The sequence below is a fragment of the Myotis daubentonii genome, chromosome 2 (genome assembly GCF_963259705.1).
Source record: "Myotis daubentonii chromosome 2, mMyoDau2.1, whole genome shotgun sequence".
In the NCBI taxonomy this organism is placed as follows: domain Eukaryota; kingdom Metazoa; phylum Chordata; class Mammalia; order Chiroptera; family Vespertilionidae; genus Myotis; species Myotis daubentonii.
Genome location: NC_081841.1, coordinates 104,048,486 through 104,070,664, shown reverse-complemented (window position 1 = coordinate 104,070,664; position 22,179 = coordinate 104,048,486). Strand labels below are relative to the sequence as shown.

Here is a 22,179-nt window from a genome sequence, read left to right as displayed (position 1 = left end):
GAACACTTTTGAACACTAATATTCTTAGTTCCTAAGAAGAGCCAGAGGATCAAAATACTGTACTTTTCAGACCAGAAATAACATCACTCAAATATTCACTCCCAGAGTGCAGAGAGGTGTGGGCACCGAGAGGCGGTCAGGGAGGAGGCGGTCAGGGAGGTGTGGGCGCCAGGGGGCGGTCAGGGAGGTGTGGGCGCCAGGGGGCGGTCAGGGAGGTGTGGGCGCCGAGGGGCGGTCAGGGAGGTGTGGGCGCCGAGGGGCGGTCAGGGAGGTGTGGGCGCCGAGAGGCGGTCAGGGAGGTGTGGGCGCCGAGGGGCGGTCAGGGAGGTGTGGGCGCCGAGAGGCGGTCAGGCAGTGAACAACCAGAACTTAATAAACAACAAACGAACGTGTATTTCTAACCCAAAGCCAGTAGTTCCCTCTGCTCCAGGTAGTAGCCCTTGGGAAGAAGCCCCGAAGGGAATGTGAGCATGCCTGGGGGATCTCCCTGTCACACCAAAGCCCTGGCCACTTGCGGCCACCGGGGAATCAGAGGTTTTGGGAAGGAGAGGCCTGAAGGTCCTCGGCAGGGAGGAGGACGGGCCTCAGCTGGGGACAGCGCTGGCTGCCCTGGAGATGGTCCACAAAGACTCTGGACTTGATCGCTTTGGGGAAAAGCTAATTCTGACATCCGTGGCCAGGCCTGTCTCACTCTCTTTGTTGTAGAAGAAACACAAGTGAGAAGAAAAGAAAGGGAGGGGATGGGAAGAGAGAAAAGAAGGAAGGAGAAATAGGCAGGAAGCAGGTGAGACTGGAGACCCTGCACCTGCTCAGGGAAGTTGAGGAGGTTGAGAGAGACTGAGAAGGAGAATGATCCCACCCACCCTCTTCCCCACCCGTTACAAGTGCAGGCGAGAAAACCAACTAGTTTGAAACTACAGTCATCAAATGGCTTGCCAAGGAAGGGTCAGCTGCCTCACATAAGCCACAAACACGATGCCTCAAATGTTCATATTAACATGAACCTTCCCACACACTTTCTACGCGCCAGGCACTGCGCTAGGTAAGCCCTGTACCTCACGACTCCTCCAAATTCAGCCAACAGGTCCTGGGTTTTTATTTGCCTCTATGGAGGACAAGACTGGGGCTGTATGGTTACGTAACCAGTCAAGAAGTGGCAAATACAGGAGCTTTAACTCAGAATTCACACTCTTCATCAAACACTAACACACTGAGATTCGCCCCTCCTATCCATGCTTATCTAGAGGTAACATCAAGGTTCAAACTGCACTGCTCCTCAGATGGGCTCCTAACACTTCTTACCACGAAGATTTCCGTGTCTGATGGGAGAGAGTCCGTGTCAGCTTCTGACCACTGTTTCAATGAAAAGTTCCCCAGCTGTATTCACACCCCACCCACCACCTGAACCACTCGGATTTGTCCTTGGTGTTGATTGGTCTGTTGGGTGACAGGACCTTTGCAGTGTAGCCTGCGTGGGGCTGTACGTGCTGAGTGGGTAGCTATTCCGCTTTCCCTGTCGGCTTTCCCCAGCCCTCTCTGATGGCCTCTGAGTGAATATATTGCTCCTGGGACGCTGGCGCGGCCACGCTCTGCTGCCGACGGCCAGCCTGTGCAGTTTGGCGACAGGCCTTCCCTAAGTGCTTGTTCTTGAAACACCCACTTTTCTAATGTCTGAATTCTCTGCATCAATGACGCTAGCTTTTGTTTTCTGCTGGCCAAACTGGAATGACGGGTGCTGCCCTGCCATGCAATGACCAATGCTGTGACTGCAGGAACACTGTCCTGGGCAAGCAGTGAGCTTAAAGGGGCCTTCACTCTCTCCTCTTTGCCTCAGAAAGTTGTTCTCCATCCATCGTGGTAAATAGATCCCAACAGCTGCCTTGCTAGGCCCTCAGGTTCTGCTCAGTACCCAGGAGTGAGGCTGCCGCAAAGGCTCCCGGGGAAGGATCTCGTGCCGCCACGCCCCTTCGGTGCCCCAGCTAAGCCAGGCCGGGGTGGTGACATGGGGGATGGCTGGAATGCGATCCAGGCCTCCTGTCCGGCCCAGTGTTAGCCAGTGCTTCCCTACATGGGGGATGAGAGGAAAATTCCTACCTGGTGCCAACCACATGACTCCTGCTTTCACTCCAAAGGGCTAAAAATAGAGCTCAGGATTAGCCATCCCAACCATCCTAGTGACACAGTCCAGAAATCGCCAAGTCTAAGAAGGCCGCCCTCCGTTTACTGTGTGACAGGCTTAACTGGAACGGACCCTGGAGAACATTCATCTGAGCCCATACCAGCAGCTGTGTCTTATCAGCTACCTCTCATATTTGGTCCCGGACCTCTGCTTTGCACTCTGAGTTCTCTATTCCCTCCAGTGTGGCACATTGCAGCCACAGAGGAATCCAAATGAGCTGACCCACGAGCCCTCCAGTCTCCCCTCCATGAGCCTTCAGAAGACCCCGAGAGTCTGCTAGAGTGAAGCCTACAGTTCTCAGATATCACTCCCATGGGGCTGCTCACAATCTCTGGGGGTTACGGACGCCTGGCAAAGCATAGGACCTGCTAATCATTCCATTAACTTCAAGCAACTGGATGTGTGGCCAAGCCCAGGCAAACCTGCCACACTCTCTTATTTTAACATGTGAACCTGGTGGTAACAGGATGTAAACAAGTCTCTCCTTGTTAACATCATCCCCGTGATTCCCAGTGGGCACCAGCAGCTGAGCCCCTCCTTGAATTAGAAGCCAACAGAACAGACCGTAGCCAGTTTGGCTCAGTGGATAGAGCACTGGCCTGCAGACTAAAGGGTCCCAGGTTCAATTCTGGTCAAGGGCACAAACCAGAATCCAAAGCAGCTGCAGGCTCCCGACCCTGGTCTGGGGCATGCGGGAGGCAACCAAGCAATGTGTCTCTTTCACATCAGTGTTTCTCTGTCTCTCCCTCTCCTTTCTATTCTCTCTAAAAATCAATGTAAAAATATCCTTGGGTGAAGGTTGTAAATAGTCATCATCATCATCAGAACAGCCTATTTATTATTAAAACTGAATGTTGGGTGAATCTGAGGTGCTTTCACCCCAACCAAACCAGAAATAGGAAATCTATGCAAAACGTTGTATTGAGTGCCCACTAACTGCCAGGCAGACATGCCAGGCAGGATATTTCTGCCTTCAAGGAGCCTTTGAGTCTCCCAGGGTCAGTGAAGGAGTGAGCGATCATAAAACAGCACAATACAACTCGATGGGACAGGGCTGGCAGGAAGATGTTCCGAGACCAGAGGACGAACAAGCAGGTGGATCTGAAGGGCAAAGGCCAGGGGAACTGGGGCTATTTCTGGGAACCTGTCACCCACTTCAGAGGGGCCCTTCTCTTTTCCTCACCAAGGTTCTGCCTCTGGTCTGATTCTCCCTGTAAGAGTTCTTGATCGGCCACAGGGTTACTGATGACAATTTCATAAAACTCACTGTCGTTCTGTTTTTATCAGTTCCTTCTTCCCCAACTGATATTTTTTTTATAGGTGGCATATATATGCAAAATTTAAACATATACATGTAAGTCAAACGATTCCCAACTAATTTTTCCTATTTTTTTAGCGAGCCCCCAGATCAGTGAAGATCAGGAAAATTCAGCCACATGAGCTGAGCCACTTTTTTCCAGGCTAAACAAAAGGCCCAGACAGGAAGCTGAAGAAGAAATCTACAGAATTTTGGTCTTTGAGGAAACATCCTCATCCTTTTGTTGTGAATTTTTGAAATTCAAAGGGACATGCTCATGAAATTACAAAGAGATTAAGAAATGTTTCATTCTTCCCAGAATCAATATTGCTTTTCACACCGGGTTCCAGGAGTACAGTTTAATTCTACGAGTTAGAACTGGGTCACGTAGGGAAACATTTTCTTTTGTATTTCAAGACGAAGCAGCCACAAGAGGACACAACAGATCTTCTAAGTCTTCAGCACTGTTTTTACGCCACATTTTCAGTATCAGATGATGGAGATTGGCAAGATTCATAACATAACCCTATGGAAATTCCTTTGGGAGGTGCCTGACCTTTCGTCTTTCATTTTGGTTGTTATGGCTTTAAGGCAGCACTGATGCCATGCTTTGACTTAATCAAGGAGTATTATTATATTATTACTTTCACATACAATTAACCACAGGCCACTGTGTTTTTGTATCTGCCTCTCTATGCAGAAATGAAGTTTAATATAGACTGGTCAAAGGGACTGTTTTATTTGTATTAATATTCTCAAATACATGTCAACGTCTCCTTGTGTGAAAAACGAGCAAAACGTATCTTGTTTTAAAAATTGGAGAGACTAAATTTGAAGGTGCTTTGCTCCAGCCTTTGCCCTTCTGCATGGCGGGGAGTGCCAGTGGTGACAAAATGACCAGCTTGCCCAAGAGGCTGCCATTAATCTGGGGGTGTCATGCCACACCTGGATTGCTAATGGTCAATTAGAGACCGCAGAGACTTCCAAGGTCCCAAGGAGAATGAATCTGGTGCAAAAAAGTAATGCTGGGAAATTTTGGATCTCAGAGTGAGCAAAAGAAAGGAAACTTAGCCAGGCCATGATTTTTAATCCATTTATGTATCACTTTAGAAGTTTCTTGACCTTTCTAGATTCTAGTCACTTTCCCAAATTAACTACTGTCAGACCACCCACACATACCTGAGAGGGACAGGAGGTACCTTCTCCCAACTCCCACCACTACCAAGAATTTAGAGAAAAGGCGTATAAGATTAGCCTCTGACATTATAGGCAACCCAGAAAAGATTAGGGTAGAGATATGCCAATTAACCCCAAAGAAACAAAGCGGTAACTAAACCAGCCAGGTGAGTTATAGTGAAAAAAGCAAAGCAAAGGGAGCTTAGAAAAAACAGGCACCAAGGTAATAACAATCACATAGCCTCTCAATTTCATTGATTTCAGGCTTGAAATCAACGCCTAAACAATGTGGCTCAGATTCCATTCTTATATCAAAGCTTCTTAAGAAGCTAGACGTTGACTTTAAGAGAAATAACATGTTTCTCAGGCAGATGAGCATTCATATGCTTGCTTTTCACTGTTAAAAAGCACGGTGGCATTCTGGCTTATACATCTAGGTTATTTCTCTTAATAACTCAATGTCCATAAGAACAAGCAGCTCTGGCAGGTTAAGGGTAAGGAGGTCTGAACCCGCAAAACTGCTGGCTTGATCCAGAGGCAGGCTGAGCCTGCAGCTTAATGTACTCTTTGGGATCCATCTGGGTGTCTCAAAGTTCTTCCTGGATTATGCATTTCCTTTAAAAATACCCGTAGAACACGTCTTTCTACAAATCGCTGCTCTGCTCTGTGGTTAAAAAAGGGCCCTGTAATACATCTGTCCAAAAGTAACCTCACAGGGGGAGCTGATCATAAATTCCTAACTGAGCAGGTCATGGTGGGTAGTCACTCCCCAGGCCTATACAAAGGTTCATCTGTGCCTTAAGTAAGCCCTGTTCATTGCTCTTGTGCATCTATATTAACACACTAGAGGCCCGGTGCATGGATTTGTGCACCGGTGGCATCCCTTAGCCTGGTCTGTGGGGATCAGGACAAAACCGGCTCTCTGACATCCCCCAATGGGTCCTGGATTGCTAGAGGGTGCGGGCCAACCTGAGGGACCCCACTGGTGCACAACTGGGTCCGGGGAGGGTTGTGGGAGGTTGGCCAGCTGGGGAGGGACCACAGGAGAGCTCCAGGGTGTGTCTGGCCCATCTCACCTGGTCTGGATCAGCTGGACCCCAGGAGCAAGCTAACTTACTGGTCAGAGCATCTGCCCCCTGGTGGTCAGTGCACATCATAGCAACTGGTCAAATGGTTGAACAAGTGGTTGGACCCTTAGCATATTAGGCTTTTATTATAGAGGATGGTCCAACTAACTAAGCCACTGGGCCAGGGCAAGTAATCCTCTTCTTTAGGCCTCTTGGAGGCAGAACCACCCTCAAGGGAGCATATAATCTTGGGAACTATCCTGTACCTTACTTTCTCCCACACGCATGTAATCTTCCATACACTTCCTCCTTAATTCCAGTTGCATAAGGAAAACTGCAAAACTGTCATTTTCTGTAGAATTTGAGGTCTTTTTTCTGGTAGTGTCTTCAGTTTGGTTCAAATAAAATTATTAAAATTCTCTACAGGTTTGGATGTTTCTTTCTTAACAGCTAAAAATCCCAAGATGGACCCCACTACTTGTTAACTCGAGTTAAAAAACCTGGGTCTGGCTTTCAGCCTGGGAAATATTTCCCCACATTCCCTATGTGCTCAGACCCCACTGCGTTTACTCGCAGCTTTCACACACTGGGCTAAACGCCGCTACTCAGGTGCTCCTTGCTTAGAAGTCCATTCCTTCTCAACAGTTCATGAAAACTCCTCCACATTTTTCCAAATGAAATTCGTGTCCTACTTTTTACAAGAAAGCTTACCTATAATTCCACACTAAGTTCTCTTTTGACTAGATTCTAGAAACACATAAGATCAGGACCACAGAACCTCACTTAATTATACTACACTATTGTACTAATGTTTTAATTGCACTTTTGTTTTGTTGCCTGCTCCACTTGTAATTTCTCTGGAAAAGGTAGTGCAACCAAATAAGTTACTGTTAAAGTCCATTGGGCAAAATGTGCCTTTTAAGAATTCTTTGAGAGTCCCCACAATAAGTAGGCACAGAGTAAACCAGCAATAGTCAATGAATAGGTTTTTAAAACGTTGAAAACACATAAGCACAATCAGTTTTTAATAACCATTTGTTCATCTAACACATTCATATTTATTTTATACCCTAGGAAAGATTCTATAGTTTCTCCCAATAAATTAATGTTAAAGAAGCATTTTCAGATTTCTTTTTCTTGGCCCCATCTCTGAAACCAATTACTTAAAAGTATCTCATTGTCATTTTAGAATCTCTTTAGCTGCACTATGATCAAACTGTTAAGAAATTATTTTTAGCCCATCTGGTGTGGCTCAGTGGTTAAGCATTGACCTATGAACCATGAGGTTACAGTTCGATTCCTAGTCAGGGCACCTGCGTGGGTTTCGGGCTTGATCCTCAGTAGGGGGCCTGCAGGAGGCAGCTAATCAGTTATTCTCATCATTGATGTTTCTATCTCTCCCTCTTTCTTCTTCTCTCTGAAGTCAATAAAAACATATTTTAAAAAATTATTTTTATTTCTCAAACTTAAGGTTTTAATTTTGTATCCATATAAAGTCTGAGGAAATGTTTCTTTTTTCTTTTTTAAGGGTTATTAAGCTTGGCTAAAATAACCAGAAACAACTTTACCAACATTTTTATCAGGCCTCTTTCAGTGGCGATGTGATGAACTAAGAGATTTTATTATGGGATTTAAAGGAGTATTGATTTCCAGACTTGGAGATTGTATTGGAGTCCCATAATAATCTTAGTATGCAATGCCTGGCCCAATAGGTAACCATTGACTAAACAGACGATTTGGACATACTGCCTGTGAAGTTATCCTGAAAAATGGGCGAATAAGTAAAACAATAATTTTTTTAAAATTTAACAAAAGAAAGCCCTCAATTCCTAAAGTGAGCACCCCGCTCATGAATACATATCTACAGAATCTCCATCAAGAATATTATTCTAAAATATGGCAAAGAGAAGTCAAGAAATGTGGGTATAAACACAACGAGAAAGTTGATAGATGCAGTATAAGCTTTTAATTTTTCATCAGTAAAAAATAATTTGCATTAGGTTGAATGTTTCAAAGCCAGATTATTTGAAAGTTACTTAAATATCACACTGCTAAAGAGATGAAATAACTTTTTCAAAAATATATTTTTTATTAATTTAAGAGGGGAAGGCAGAGAGAGAGATGGAAACATCAGTGATGAGAGAGAATCATGGATCAGCTGCCTCCTTCACACCCCCTATGGAGGACCAAGCCTGCAACCCAGGCATGTGTCCTGACTGGGAATTGAACCGTGATGTCCGGGTTCAACCACTGAGCAACACTGGCCAGGCGAGATGAAATAACTTTTAATTATCTTCCCAAACTAAAAAGAACGACACAGGGTTATTTTCAAGAACCTGATTTGAAATAAACAAACAAAAAAGGTGGTTTCACTTTAAAATATATTTTTCTCAATACAATTATAGCTTCTATTTTTAAAAATTTTGTATCAGGTTTAGGAATAGGAACATAATATTGTACATGTAGCAAATCTGTCCCATGTTATAAAGCTTTCTTCAATGCTTTTCTGTGACCATTCCTTTTGAAAGAAGGGCTTACCCACTTCAATGTTGGATTTGCAAACATCTGAGTGCAAATGTCTTATATTTCTATTTTTTTGTTAAAAAGCATATAAATGTGTATATAAATATTTTAGTTCATACTCATTGAAACAGTTATTTCTATTGGAACAAAAGTACTAGGTGAGTTTAACAATAACAGTTTAATTTTCCTACGTGGTTCATAACCCGACTTTAGGTCACAGTTATAAACAGACTGATAACTAAGACGTTCCCAAGTGACCCCTGTAATGAGTTTTATATTAAGCCATGTATTTCCTTCACCTGGTCACATGCTGCATCTCCAGCTACCTCTATAGCTGATGATTCCCACCCCTTGTTAATTCCCATTTCAGGCATCTCTGAGCAATCCCAATGAGCATGAGAATATATCACACAGACAAGATTTCTGGCTAACATATTTCTAGTAGTAAAACTAGAAGCATATCCTAATCCATCTGCAAGCTCGTAGGCAAACGTCAAAAGCAAAGAAAGGCTTTGTGTTGGAACTGTCATACAATTCTCACGTGTATTGTACTTCCAGGTCCCTGGCTATGAATTTCCTGCCACTGATGATGGGACACACCCACAGACTCTGGCGCTTAGGATTCCCCTCTGTGCTATTCACCCCAGGTGATGCAAAGAAGCCCAGAGAGAATGACTGTACTGGCGCTTTCTGCTCTGCACTTACGCACAGGAATTAAAGGATGGATGCTGTTTGTAAAAAAGAGTAGTAAACTTTCAAAGTTAGCAGTTGGCGGAGAGGGACATGTCTAGCTAATCTAAATTCCTCACCAAAATATCTTAGGTCTCACAGGTGCTTTAAAATGCACTGGGAATATCCCGAGGGTTTCTTGGCACCTGGGGTTTCAAGATGTTTGAGCAGAGCCTGACTGTTTGAGGGAAATGCAACAGTTCCCTGTGGGACTGCAGGATACAGAATTATGTAAGGCTCTGCAGAGTGGGCGCGACCAGCGCGCTGGAACCAGTAAGGGCAGCCTCCTGCTCACCAACAAAGCGCACACACAGGTGAGGGGAGCTGGGCAGAAGGGGCGCTTCTGGCTTTCCCTCTGCCCTTTCAAAAGAGGAGAGGGAAGGCGAGAGAGGGAAGGCAAAGTACCGTCTTGTCCAGGCACTGAAGGCAGATATAAGGCTTGCAGCAGCAGTGGCCCATCCCGGCAGGTTGGCTGGCAGGGAGACCTCCTTCATTCAACGTGTCAGTGGCAATTCCTAAGGCGAGGTAATGGCTCAAACGAAAGGGGTGCGCGGCTGGGAGCTGTCACAACTTCCATGTCCCCTTGGCTACCTTATTTCTCCTAATAACTTCAGGAATCCCGGAGCCAGAGGAACAGGAGGAGGAGGGGCTCCAAGCGGCGGCGTTGGGATCCTGCTGCAGGGAGAAGCAGCGCGGGAGCCAGGAAGGGAGGGGCAGGCGGAGGGAGGTCACTTTGCCTCGGGAATCCTCAGAACGGAGCGAATCAATAGTCGCATAACAATGGAGCACCTACCAATTGCCATCTCCCGGAGAGGACGGCCAGCCCGCCCTTACCGGGAAGGGGGTGGGGGTGGGGGCGGAGGCTGCCACTCCCATCCCTGCCCGAGTGAGGATGCGCCCTTGCACCACGCAGACTCGCCTGGAGAGGACGCAGGGAACACAAAAGAAGCCTGGCGGCCACGGGTAGTCGGCGCTGAGGACTAAGGACTGGGCTGCCGCAGGCTTGGCTCTGCTCAGACTATGGCTTTCAATTTTCCTGAGAAGTGAACATACTTATAAACACGATGTATCTGGCCTTTCCTTTCCTGTAACTCCTCCTCCCAGGGTATTGGTTGCCTCTGGGAATCACCAATTGCTCATTTTCAAATTTGTGTGCCATGAGCAATTTTTGCCTTGCTTGATGAAATTTTTATATTAGAAATACTAGAGGCCCGGTGCATGAATTCGTGCACGGGTGGGGAGGGGAGGCGGGAGGTTGGCTGGGGGGGAACAATTTGCATATTAGGCTTTTACTATATAGGATAATTGTGAAATTGGTTGCCCAGGCAGACATTCACAAACCTTTCAAAAGTGGCTTAAGCAATTAAACTTGGGGTTGGGGACAAACATTTCCCCTGGGCATATCAACAGAAAAGCCTTAGAGGACTTGCCTTTTCTGGGCAATTTGTAATCTTGAAAACAGTTAACAATAAAAAAAGGTAAAGAGCAAAGGGTTTTTTTTTTTTTTTCTAAAGAGACATGGCCTTTAAAATATATATTTGTGTGATCCTGAAAGTAAAAGATGTGAATAATAATATTTACAAGATTAACTTTGTATTTCCTGATACTTCAAAGGAGAAATCCTGAAATGCATCATTTGCAGAAACATACAATTGCATTTTTGCCCATTAAATTTGCCAAAGACTCTTAAGTAGACAACAATTGTTAAATCTATCTAATTTTACTAACTTGAGATTTTCCAAACAGATTTTAATTAAGTAGCACAGACTATTTAGATTTGCTTATAGGGCAAGGATATTTGGTGATCAAATAAGAACAGACTGAATGTTTGCCCTAAACTTGAAAGAATAAACTCAAACCTTTTTTTTTTTTAACTAGGTAAATTAGCATAGTCCATTAGGTGGGCAGCATGCCTGTCCCTGTCAACATTTTAAATGTCCATACACTTTGAGCCATCATTTCCACTTCTACAATAATACACACAAGAATATGGTGTGTGTGTGAGGATATTCAGTTTAGCATAGTTTGTAACAGCTTAGAAATGGAAAATATTCTATAGATACACAACACCTTCCCACTGTATGGGAAGGTGACACATTGTTGAGAAAGAAGATAAACTTATAAAACAAAAGGAAAATTAAATTCATATATAAAGGGTGGCCCAAAACAGTGTATACACACTCTGCATGATTATAAAGTCAGTGTTTATTAACATGCAGTTCAATTTAAAAAACGTAAAAGAATCTACAGAAATAAGTAACCAGCAGTCTGATCTCTGTATCCATGTCTGTTCAGTTTTATTTGTTTATGTATTTTGTTCTTTAGGTTCCACATATTAGTGAAATCATATGGTACTTGTCTTTCTCTAACTTATTTCACTTAGCATAATACTCTCTAGGTCCATCCATATTGTGGCAAATAATAAAGTCTCATTCTTTCTTATTGCTGAGTAGTATTCCATTGTGTGTATGTACCACAACTTCCGTATTTATCCGCTTGTCTATTGATGGGTACTTGTGTTGCTGCCATATTTTGGCTATTGTAAATAACGCTGCTATGAACATAGGAGTGCATATATTCTTTGGAATTAGTGTTTTGAGGTTTTTTTTTTTAAGATATATCACCAGAAGTAGAATTTCTGGGTCATAAGACAGTTCCATTTTTAATTTTTTAAAGAACCTCCATCCTGTTTTCCATAGTGGCTGCACCAACCTGCATTGCTACCATACTGCTAGTTTTCTTGAATCAGGACTCAAACTAGGTACACATATCACATTAATTGTTAAATCTCTTAGGCCTCTTTTATCAACAGCAGTCTTCCCCCGCTACCCCCACCGCCTCCCCACCCAAGCCATTGACTTGCTCAGAAATCGAATGGGTGGCTTGGAGAACGTCCCACATTCTGGATTTGCCTTTTCGCTTCCTGATAATGTCATTTCACTTTTTCTTACATCCCTAAAAGTGAAATCTAGCTCTTGAGGCTGGATGAGACTCAGGCTCTCTTTATTTGGGCAGCAATACCTGGGATGTAATGTTGTGGGCATCGTATCACATCCCAGCAGGAAGCGCAGGATGTCTGGACATTCCATTTGTACTGACGCTATTGTGGATCAGAAGTGAGTCTCATCTCCATCATAAAGTTTCCCATCAACCTTTCATCTAATGACTTCACTTGCTCATGATTACTACCTGAATCAATTATTTCATAGGGGCTGCAACATGATGCTCTGATTCTATCATCCATTTGCATTTATTAACTGGAGTTTTGATGTAAGAAAAGAATTCTTTGTTATCAACTAGGGCAGTGGTTGGCAAACTCATTAGTCAACAGAGCCAAATATCAACAGTAGAATGATTGAAATTTCTTTTGAGAGCCAAAGTTGTTAAACTTAAACTATATAGGTAGGTGCATTGTTATTAACTTAATTAGGGTGCTCCTAAGGCTTAGGAAGAGCCACACTCAAGGGGCCAAAGAGCCGCATGTGGCTTGTGAGCTGCAGTTTGCCGACCACGGAACTAGTGTGATGTCAGTTCCCTGCAATACAGTTTATACAGGAAAGAGAGGATAAATGCTTGTTCCTTTCCTTTTAAGGGCCAATTTTCTGAAAAGACTTGGTGTTGCAATGGGATCTGATGAGGTTGTTTGCTTTCTCTCACTTTTTCAAAACATCATTTGAGTTCATGTTTTTATGTTAATATACACGATGTGTTTTAATCCATGGCAGTTGTTCCTTTTAGCTGCTCAGTGTATCTCATCGTTGGCCAATGGGAGTGCCTTCTTGTTGGTTCCTGTGTCCTTCTGACACGACTCACTAGTTCACCTTCCTTGCTTTCTGACACAACATGATTCTGTGCTCATCTTGAATATTTCTTGCTAGAGATCCCGGAGCAGCCTTCCCCTCCAGGATCCTTGGTTTCTTCTAGTTGAAAATGGAAATTAGATACCACAGCTAGGGCTGATGGCTGTCTTTTTTTTTTTTTTTTTTAATCCTCCCCTGAGGATATTTTTTTCCGTTGATTTTTAGAGAGAGTGGAAAGGAGAGGGAGAGACAGAGAAACACCATTGTGAGAGAGAAATATCAATTGGTTGCTTCCTGCATGCCCCCGACTAGGGCTGGGAGCCTGCAACCGGGGTTCGTGCCCTTGACCAAAATCGAACCTGGAACCCTTCAGTCCCCAGCCGAACCCTCAGCTCTATCCACTGAGCCAAGCCAGCTAGTGCTGTTTGCTATCTTTTAAGGGCTACCTGATAAGGATAAGAGGTCCCTTGAAGGAAGTGATATTTCACATAGACAAAATATCCTTGAAGGAGGTCACAGAAAAACTCAGATAGGGCCTTGGGATGGAGGGGGAGAGTAACAGCTCCTGTTCAGGGGCCCTTAGAAGTGGAAAAATGCCCAATGAACTTCACTGTGAGGGAGATAAACTGGATTTTATAACATGGTAGCAAACCAAGGTTCAGGTGGGAAGGTGCCACCGAAGGAGTCCCCAAGGTACTTAGTTATCTGTAAGACAGAAAAGAAACCCTGAACTTCTTCATGACATACAGGATGGGGGTTTAGACTATTGTGGTTTGGCATAAAATGAAGCTCTGACCTCACAGGCTGATGAAATCTGGATCATTCTGGCTCCTAATATTTTTAAAAGTTTGAGATGGTTTTTATTCCTGGAATATTTTATTGCATTGGAAGAGGAATTAGCATTTAGAAGTAATATGAAGGTCTATTGGTATATCTCTTCAGAGCAAGCCTTATAAACAATGCATGCTTTGGAGCAATGACTAATAATAAACATTAATTGATTATTAACAGATGCCAGGCACCATGCTTAAGTCTTGCATGCAGTACCTCATGTAACTCTCACAAAACAGTGTGAAATTAAGCCCTATTATCACCCCCCCTTTTTTTTAACCTAGAAATTGCACATCTAGGATTTAGCTTTGAAGATACATCTCTAACAATGAACAGGCTGTTCATTATAACATAGTTTTTAGCTGAAAATATTTAAAAACAACCTAAACATACATAGAAGAGTTGTTCAATAAATTATGGTATATTTATGCAATGGAGTACTGAGCATTTTTTTTAAAAAGGAATAAAGAAGATTTATATGAATTTATTTGGAATGAGTTCCAGAGTATGTATATTGATAAGTGAAAAACAAGCAAACAAACAAGGTGCGAAAGAATATACTGTAGGGTAAGAAAAAACATAAGGAAATAAACACTTTGTAAAAAGAAGGATAGACAAGCAATGAATCCCACATACAAAAGGGTTAGTGGGAGTGAAGCAGAAAGAACAAGGGACAGGGAGGAATGTAATATAAGGGAAGAGGAGAGAGCGCCACTCCTCTGAGTTTACTATCTCATGTATTCTTGTGTGTTAAAGCAATGCCAATGTATGACATACTCATTACAATGAGAAATAATTAAAATCAACCAGCTGTTCATGGAACCCAAAATGGAATACAAACAATTAACCTTTTTTTTTTCTTTAAAAAATGAATAACATACCCACATTGAAGCAAATGGAGAAGAAAAAAATTAAATAACTTTGAAAAATATTATCTTAACTCTATATTATAAGGCTAAAGACAAAAAGAACTGTACATAAATGGGTGAACAATTGAAATTACTTTGTGTTTATTTTAGGATAGAGCAAAAAAGTAAATACATTGTAGGTCATGACAATCATGTTCTCACTGTTGGAGAAAGGAGTTACACATAAGCTAAGGGGTCAGCCTAGCCCTAGAGTAAACCCTATGGTGCTGAATTCAAGGTAAGGTCTCAGAAGAAACTCATTTGAGGTATATATATATATATTTTTTTAATTGATTTTTTACAGAGAGGAAGGGGGAGGGATAGAGAGTTAGAAACATTGATGAGAGAGAAACATCAATCACCTGCCTCCTGCACACCTCCTACTGGGGATGTGCCCGCAACCAAGGTACATGTCCTTGACCGGAATCGAACCTGGGACCTTTCAGTCTGCAGGCTGGCGCTCTATCCACTGAGCCAAACCGGCCAGGGCATCATCTGAAGTCTTTAATGTATACACAAGTACACAGCTACAGATGCATAGAAACTTGGTACGTGACACAGATTTCACTGTACACAGTGAGAAAAGAATGGACTATTCAATAAAAGGTGTTGGAACAAGTGGTTATCCATATGAAAACAAAAGTGATGGCCTAACAAAAACTAATTCCAATTGTATTAACTACTTAAATATAAAATTAAAAATGTTAAAACACTAAAAAAGATTTTAACAAGTTATTTTTTATCTTTATTCATTTATTTATGTATTTATTATTTTTCTTTATTAAGGTATTACATATGTGTCCTTATCGCCCTTAACAAGATATTATTATGCTATTAAAAATTTAGTTTATCCAAAGATACTAAAAATAAAGTGAACATCAAGTCACAAACTGGAAGATTATTCTAATACATTTAAGTAATAAATAATTAGTATCTAGAATATGTAAAAAGTATTCTAATTGTTAAGAAAAAGACAAATAACAGAATAGACAAAGGAACAAAAGATATTAAGAATTCTCAGAAGAGGATCCATAAACATGCAAAAATATAGTCAATTCTTAAATATTAATCAGTAAAATGTAAATCAAAGCCACAATGAGATACACCAGCAGACTGGCAAAAATTAGAGTGTGATAATATCTCTGTTGGTCAGGATGTGGAGTACAGGGTGCAAGCATCACAGCAGGTAGAAGCATAAATTAGGACATCCACTTTGGAGAACAACGTGGCCATATAACAAAGTTGAAGACATATACGTACATACTTTGACTCAGTAATTCCACTTCTAAATATTTACCTTAAAGAGTAACGTGTGTACATGTGTACAAGCTGACATGTTTAGGAGTATTCAGCTCATTTTTAATAGTGAAAAGAGAAAAGCCACCTCTCTTTTAATTAAATACTGGATATCTAAATTATGATATAGTTCTACAGTGGGATTCCAAAAACAGAAAATGAATGAGTGAGATTCACATGAATCAACATGGAGACATCTCAAAAACATAAGTTTGCATGTGGGATGATATATACAGTATGCTATTGGTATAGGTGAAAAAACTTTAAAAAAGAAATGTTACGTAGTTTATGTTATAAATATTTATGTGGTCAAAACATTTAAAAAAAGTCTTGGAGTTGCAGTAATGAGACTTCAGGATGGCAGTCAGAGATTCCCATCGTCCGGTGTTCACACAGCCGTGCATCCTGTCCCACCCCGTGTAGGGGTGGGTCTGTGTCATCGGCAGCAGGTCTGAGGGGAATGATAATATGTCACCTCCAAATTAGGTTACAAAAGACCATGGCTTCCATCTGTGCATTCCACTTTCAGCCTCTGATCTGCTGCTATGGGGGAAAACAAGTTGCCATGCTGTGAGCAGCCTGTGGCCAAGCCCACGAGGGGGCTGCAGCCTGCATCTGGAGGAGTGGAGGCCTGCCAACGCCAGTCAGTGAGAGGAGGGGGCTTCCAGCCCCAGGGGAACCTGGAGACAGGGCAGCTCTGAGGATAGCTTGGCTGCCACCTCCTGACAGAGCCAGAGCTGGGACCACTAGCTTCTACCAGCTGCGTCTCTCCTGGCTACCTGACCACCAGCAGCTGTGTGAGGTAATAAAGGCCTGTAGTTCTTAGCTGCTGTGTTTTGTGGTAATTTGTTATGCAACAAGAGATAACTAACATAGAATAGGTTTATTCTTGGGAGCCATGGCCCTAATATCAGGGAGAGGTACACAGAGGGCTTCACCTTACCAAAAATATTTTATTTTTGAAATAAAATATCTAAAGCAAATGCAGCAAGATGTTAAGGTCTATTAAACTTGGATAATGAGCACATGTCATGGTCTGATTTTTGTGCGTTTCATGTGTTTGCGGTATCTCACAGGCAGATGGTGCTCTCCCGTGCCGTGCCTCCCTGGTAGCAGGACATCGACCACAGCCAGGGCACACCAGCAGCGGGTGAGGCTTCTGCTCTCTCGCTACGAAATATACCAGGTCTTTTTGAAAGCATTAACAAGTCACTTATTCTCTGCAGGATTAAAACACAGAACTTCAGAAGCTAACTCTTGGGTGGGTTGTGCTATAGAATTTGGGTTTCTGTTACAATACATGAGAAACAGTATTGAACTTCACATTTTCATTTTAAAAATTGTGATGCTAGCCTGGCCCGTGTGGTTCAGTGATTGAGTGTTGGCCTATTAACCAAGCAGTCATGGTTCGATTTCTGGTCAGGGCACATGCTCGAGTTGCAGGCTCGATCCCTAGCATGGGGAATGCAGGAGGCAGCCAATCAATGATTCCCAACATTGTTGTTTCTATTTCTCTCTCCCTCTCTCTTCCTCTCTGAAATCAATAAAAATATATTTATACATTTAAAAATAAATAAAAATAAAAATGGTGATGCTAATAAATGTTCTAAAAGCCCTCATATTTGGATAATAAAGAAATCAAGAACAGGTTGTCAATATTATTTAAAGCTGAAAATTTTGTATAGGTCCTCATAAAATTATTTCATTAAGAAGCAAATCAAAATTCTTAAGCCATAGCTACTTAACTTGATTATAAATGCTGATTATTCAAATGAATTAATTACTCAGAAATTTCTGAAGAACATTAAATTACTCCCCAGTGCTAGAAAAATGGGTGACTTTAATCTTTCATTAGATATATGCTGGATTATTTTCTTTTCTGGGAAATATGGAAAACAATTGAAGATTTATTGGTCAGTGTCTAAAGAACAGCAGGAACCCTGTAGCTCCACAATCAATATAAGAATCTACTTATATAAAAACCCTGGGCATAACATCATGGCCAGAAGCGCAACCAAGCGAAGGAAGTCAGTCCTGCAGGGGTCATCTTGGAAACGGCTGCGCCCTCCCCCAGCTGTTTCCCAGAGGGCAAGGTTTCAGGCAGGAACCTGCCCTCAGGGCCAGGTTTCAGGCAGGAACCCACCCTTAGGGCCAAGTTTCAGGCAGGAACTCTCACTCGGAGCGGAGCTTGGAAGTATTGAGTCCGGCCTTCAAACCAGACCCTGACAGTAGGGAGGAGGCATCCCCATTCCTCACAGAATCTGCTGTTGGATAGCTTGCTGTCAGTGGCCTGCCAGCCAGGAACCCCATTTACCTGCAGCCCGGACCCTGACAGGAGTGAGGTGGGAGCCCCATTTCTCACGGAATCAAAAGGTGGCCAGCTTGCTGTCAGGGGCCTGCCAGCTAGGAATCCTATTCACCTACATATCTGTATAAAGTTATAATACCTTATATTAGAGGTCATGGTGGTACTGTTTTACCCACAGTGTCTACAGGAATTGCTGCAAATTTACTTCTCAGTGGAAGCACCTTTCATTCCCAATATAAATTACCAATTAAGCGGTTCTCAACCTGTAGGTCGCGACCCCTTTGGGGGTCGAACGACCCTTTCACAGGGGTTGCCTAAATACATCCTGCATATCAGATATTTACATTACGATTCATAACAGTAGCAAAATTACAGTTATGAAGTAGCAACGAAAATAATTTTATGGTTGGGGGTCACCACAACAGGAGGAACTGTATTAAAGGGTCGTGGCATTAGGAAGGTTGAGAACCACTGCCTTAATTCATAAAGGTGTGACCAGAATGGATGTACTTGGCAAGTGGCAGAAACCTCTCACTGGTTCCTTCACCTGTGGAGTAACAACAATTGTAATAGGAAAGTCAAGTAGAGCACAAGGAACTGTCCACTCTACCCCAGGTAAGATAGTAAGTGACAAACACTATTGTATCCTAGAAAGAATGGCAGAGGTTAGTGCCACTCTCGACTTAAAGGATACAAGGCTGGTGGTCCTCATTCTATCCCCATCCATTATCCTTCTGGCCCCTGAGAAAACCAGATGGGTCCTGGTGGAAGACACGGCTCCACCACAAATGTGACCATACAGCAGGCTCGGTGTTCTTATGGGGTGACCTTTACTAGAGCAGCTGAACACTGGCTCTGGTGTGTGCTGTGTGGCTATTAAGTTTGCAACTGGATTCTTCTCCCCATCAATCAAAATGGAAGCTAAGATAGTTAACCCCACATGGGATGGACATTACTCATTGAACCTTGCCTCCGGGCCACGTGAATGCTTCTGCTCTCTGTCATAGTCAAGTCTGAAGGAATGGAGGCCAGCTGGACATTTGCAGAGTGTTACACTGGTTCACTGCATTGATGAAATCGTGTTAATTGAACTGGATGAGCAAAAAGCTGGCAAGTTCACTGAAGGCCTTGGTAAGACACCGGTGCTCAGGAGGTAAGTGATAGACTCTTCGGTTTTACAGGGGCCCGGCACATCGATCAAGTTTTCAGGGGTTCAGTGGTCTGAGGCAAGGCAGAGCACTTCCCCCAAAGTAAAAGACAAGTTGTGGTACCTTGCACTTTCTAACACCGGGGAAGAGATAGAACCCTTGGGGGGCAGCTTTGCATTTTGGAGGCAGTATGTTCTTCACTTGAGCATAAGACTGTGTGACCCATCTGTCAAGTGATGGGGAAGAGCTCTCAGCTATGGCCCCAGTAGCCTTGCCTCCTATTTGGTCTCCCTGTCCATTTGCTTTCAAAACATGACTCTGTGCAGATCACCCTCCATACAGAGTCTTCTTTTCGCTCTTAGATAAAGACTGGGATCTCCATCAAAGCTTAGGGGGCCCTGCAAGGTCTGGCCTGTCAACCACCTCCCTGGCCTACTTCCTATTGGCCTCCCCTGGCCTCCTCCAGCTCCTTGGGTGTGCGTGTCCCCTCCACAGTGTTTTTTTGTTTGTTTGTTTTTGTTAATCCTCATCCGAGGATATCTTTTCCATAGATTTTTAGAGAAAGTGGAAAGGAGGGGGAGAGATCTAGAGAGAAACATCGATGTGAGAGACACATCAGTTGGTTGCCTCCCGCAAACACCTTGACCAGGGCTGGGGATCAACCTGCAACTGAAGTACATGACCTTGACCAGAATCAAACCCAGGACCCTTCGGTCCATGGGTCAATACTCTATCCACTGAGCAAAACCTGCTAGGGCCCCTCCACAGTGATTTGTTACATGCAGCCAACCCCCATTCCCCCCTCACCTGGCCAATCTGCTAGCAATGTGTTCCTTGACCTCTTTCATATAAGAGCACAAGTTCCTGATCTCCCAGACTAGGTTACAGTCTCCATACTGCTTTTTGTATTTATTTTTGTGTTGACTTGATCAATCCCTCCTTCAGAGCCAGAGCTCCATGAGCACACAGGCCATGTCTGTTCTGCTCTCTGCTGTTCCTAGTACTGAGCACATTTTCTGGTCCAGAGCAGGCACCTGAACAGTCATTATCACAAAGTGGTAGAGTACTCAAAGCACACTCACCCGTGTTATCTCCGCTCGCCCTCATCAGTCTCATTTTACAGATGAGAAAATGGAAACTTGGGTTCTGTGCACTTTCCAGCTCACGGAGTGATGAACATGGCTTTAATGGTAGAGAGAGCTTGCCTCAGATCCTTAAGTTGCTCTGACTTACTTGTGTGACTTCTCTCTGCCGACGCATGGGGTTGTGGTGAGAATTAAACAGGAAAGGTGCAGCCAGCTCCTCCCCACATGCTTGGCACATGATGAGCACACATAAATGTTAGCTAATATTAATGATGGACAGTGTATGAGTCCTCTTAGTTCCAACCCCTCTAGGTAATTCTTATTCTCTGGCAGGTCATTTTCTATACTGTAACTGTGCTCTATGCTGTAGCACTGTAGCTTCTGATTATATAATGTCAAACCCTTTTGCTTCATTGTGTTAGGAATTCTAGCCATTCTCCTCCCCTGCTTACTACAGTTGCAGGCTTTCTCCCAGCTCTGTCCGGTCTACTTTAGATGGCTCAGATTTTGTTCCTGGCGTAGAGCTTCCTCTCTCTTCCTCAATTCCAGCACCACCTATACCTGGGCAGAAGCCCAGAAACTTGCCCCAGGACCCAGATGTGGATTACTAGCGGCGGAAAGGATTCTAGACAGCTGCAGACTGCAGTGTGGGTGGTTCTGTCTCCTTCTTCTCTTCTATGTGCAATCCTCCTAAAATCAATGTGGATTTTCTTAGAAGGCATGCAAAGGCAGAGCCACTGGGCCTGTCCTGGCAGCTGGTCTGCAGCAGCCTAAGCTGACCTCTGGTTCTTCTTCCCTGAAAAAGGCAGAGCTCCCAGGAACCCATCTCAGGTGCATTCCTTCTCCGAGCTCAGAGACTTTCAACCTTTTTCATATGGACATCACGAACCAAATACTAAAATTCTGCCACACTCCAAAAAATGTATTTTTTTTGCCGATATGACAAAAAAAAGTATAATTTCGATTCATTCACACCAAACAGCAATTGTTGTGTTGGCTGTTGTCATTTTTTCATTTGACAGTTTAAAGGAAAAGAGGTCAGTGCCCCTGACTAAAAAGTCAGGTGTTGCATGTTTCAAAATGTTTATGGCACACCAGTTAAAAACCACTGTGCTAGCAGAACTTAAACTATTGCAAAAGGAGGTTAACAAGGCCGCTAGCACAGTACAAGTCCCAGGGTAGGCCAAATACAACCCCAAGAGAAAACAGTGGGGGTGGGGGAGCCCCTTCCTCTTGGGAACTCCCCACTTTAAACTCCTTGTTGTATTTTAAGATACAAACAATATAACAATACAAACTCACTGGAGCACATCAGTTCATGGTCTGACACTGTTCTCTAGTGTGAACTGAGAATAGTCTGCCCAGCATCAGGGCTGGTTTTGGCCACTCTGTGCAGCATTACTATGTCCTTCTCAGGTTCTCTACCTGTTCTGCCATGGGACAGGCACCCTGTGAACTGAGAGACTCTGGTGTTTCTTCTGTCCTGAGAGGTGGTGTGGAACTGAGTGGGAGAGAGCACAGCTGAGGGTCAGATGCCTTCAAACCCTGGCTCTGCTATGAGGCCTCGTCTACTTAGCCTCTCCGAGGGCCTCGCCTGGAGGCTGGAACATATTGCCCGCTCAAAAACATGAGCACCCCCATTCCTTCCTATGCTCAGTTATAATAGTTTTTTTTTTTTTTAAAAAAAAGGTCTGTTACTGATATGAATTATAAAATTTCAAAAGTATAATTTCCTTGTTCTTTGAGTACCTTTATCTCTAACCTTGATCTTCTACTTTTCTCAACAGTAGAAAATGGTAACCTGGTTGCTTTCAGGTAGAGTTAAATCCTGT

The 22,179-nt window shown here is 43.4% G+C and overlaps 1 protein-coding gene across 3 annotated transcripts in view; it reads right to left on the bottom strand.

Annotated features, from left to right (window-relative positions):
- MTUS2 (microtubule associated scaffold protein 2) overlaps nt 1-22,179 on the bottom strand; it is a 421,538-nt gene that overhangs the window by 52,151 nt on the left and 347,208 nt on the right. The window contains exon 1 of one of the 3 annotated variants that reach the window (XM_059684082.1): nt 9,377-10,206. The exons of the other annotated variants lie outside the window; for them this stretch is intronic. Within the exon in view, the coding sequence (XP_059540065.1) occupies nt 9,377-9,430 (54 nt within the window). The 5' untranslated portion in view covers nt 9,431-10,206. Of the gene's footprint in view, nt 1-9,376; nt 10,207-22,179 lie in introns of those variants that run through there. 3 annotated transcript variants of the gene reach the window in all.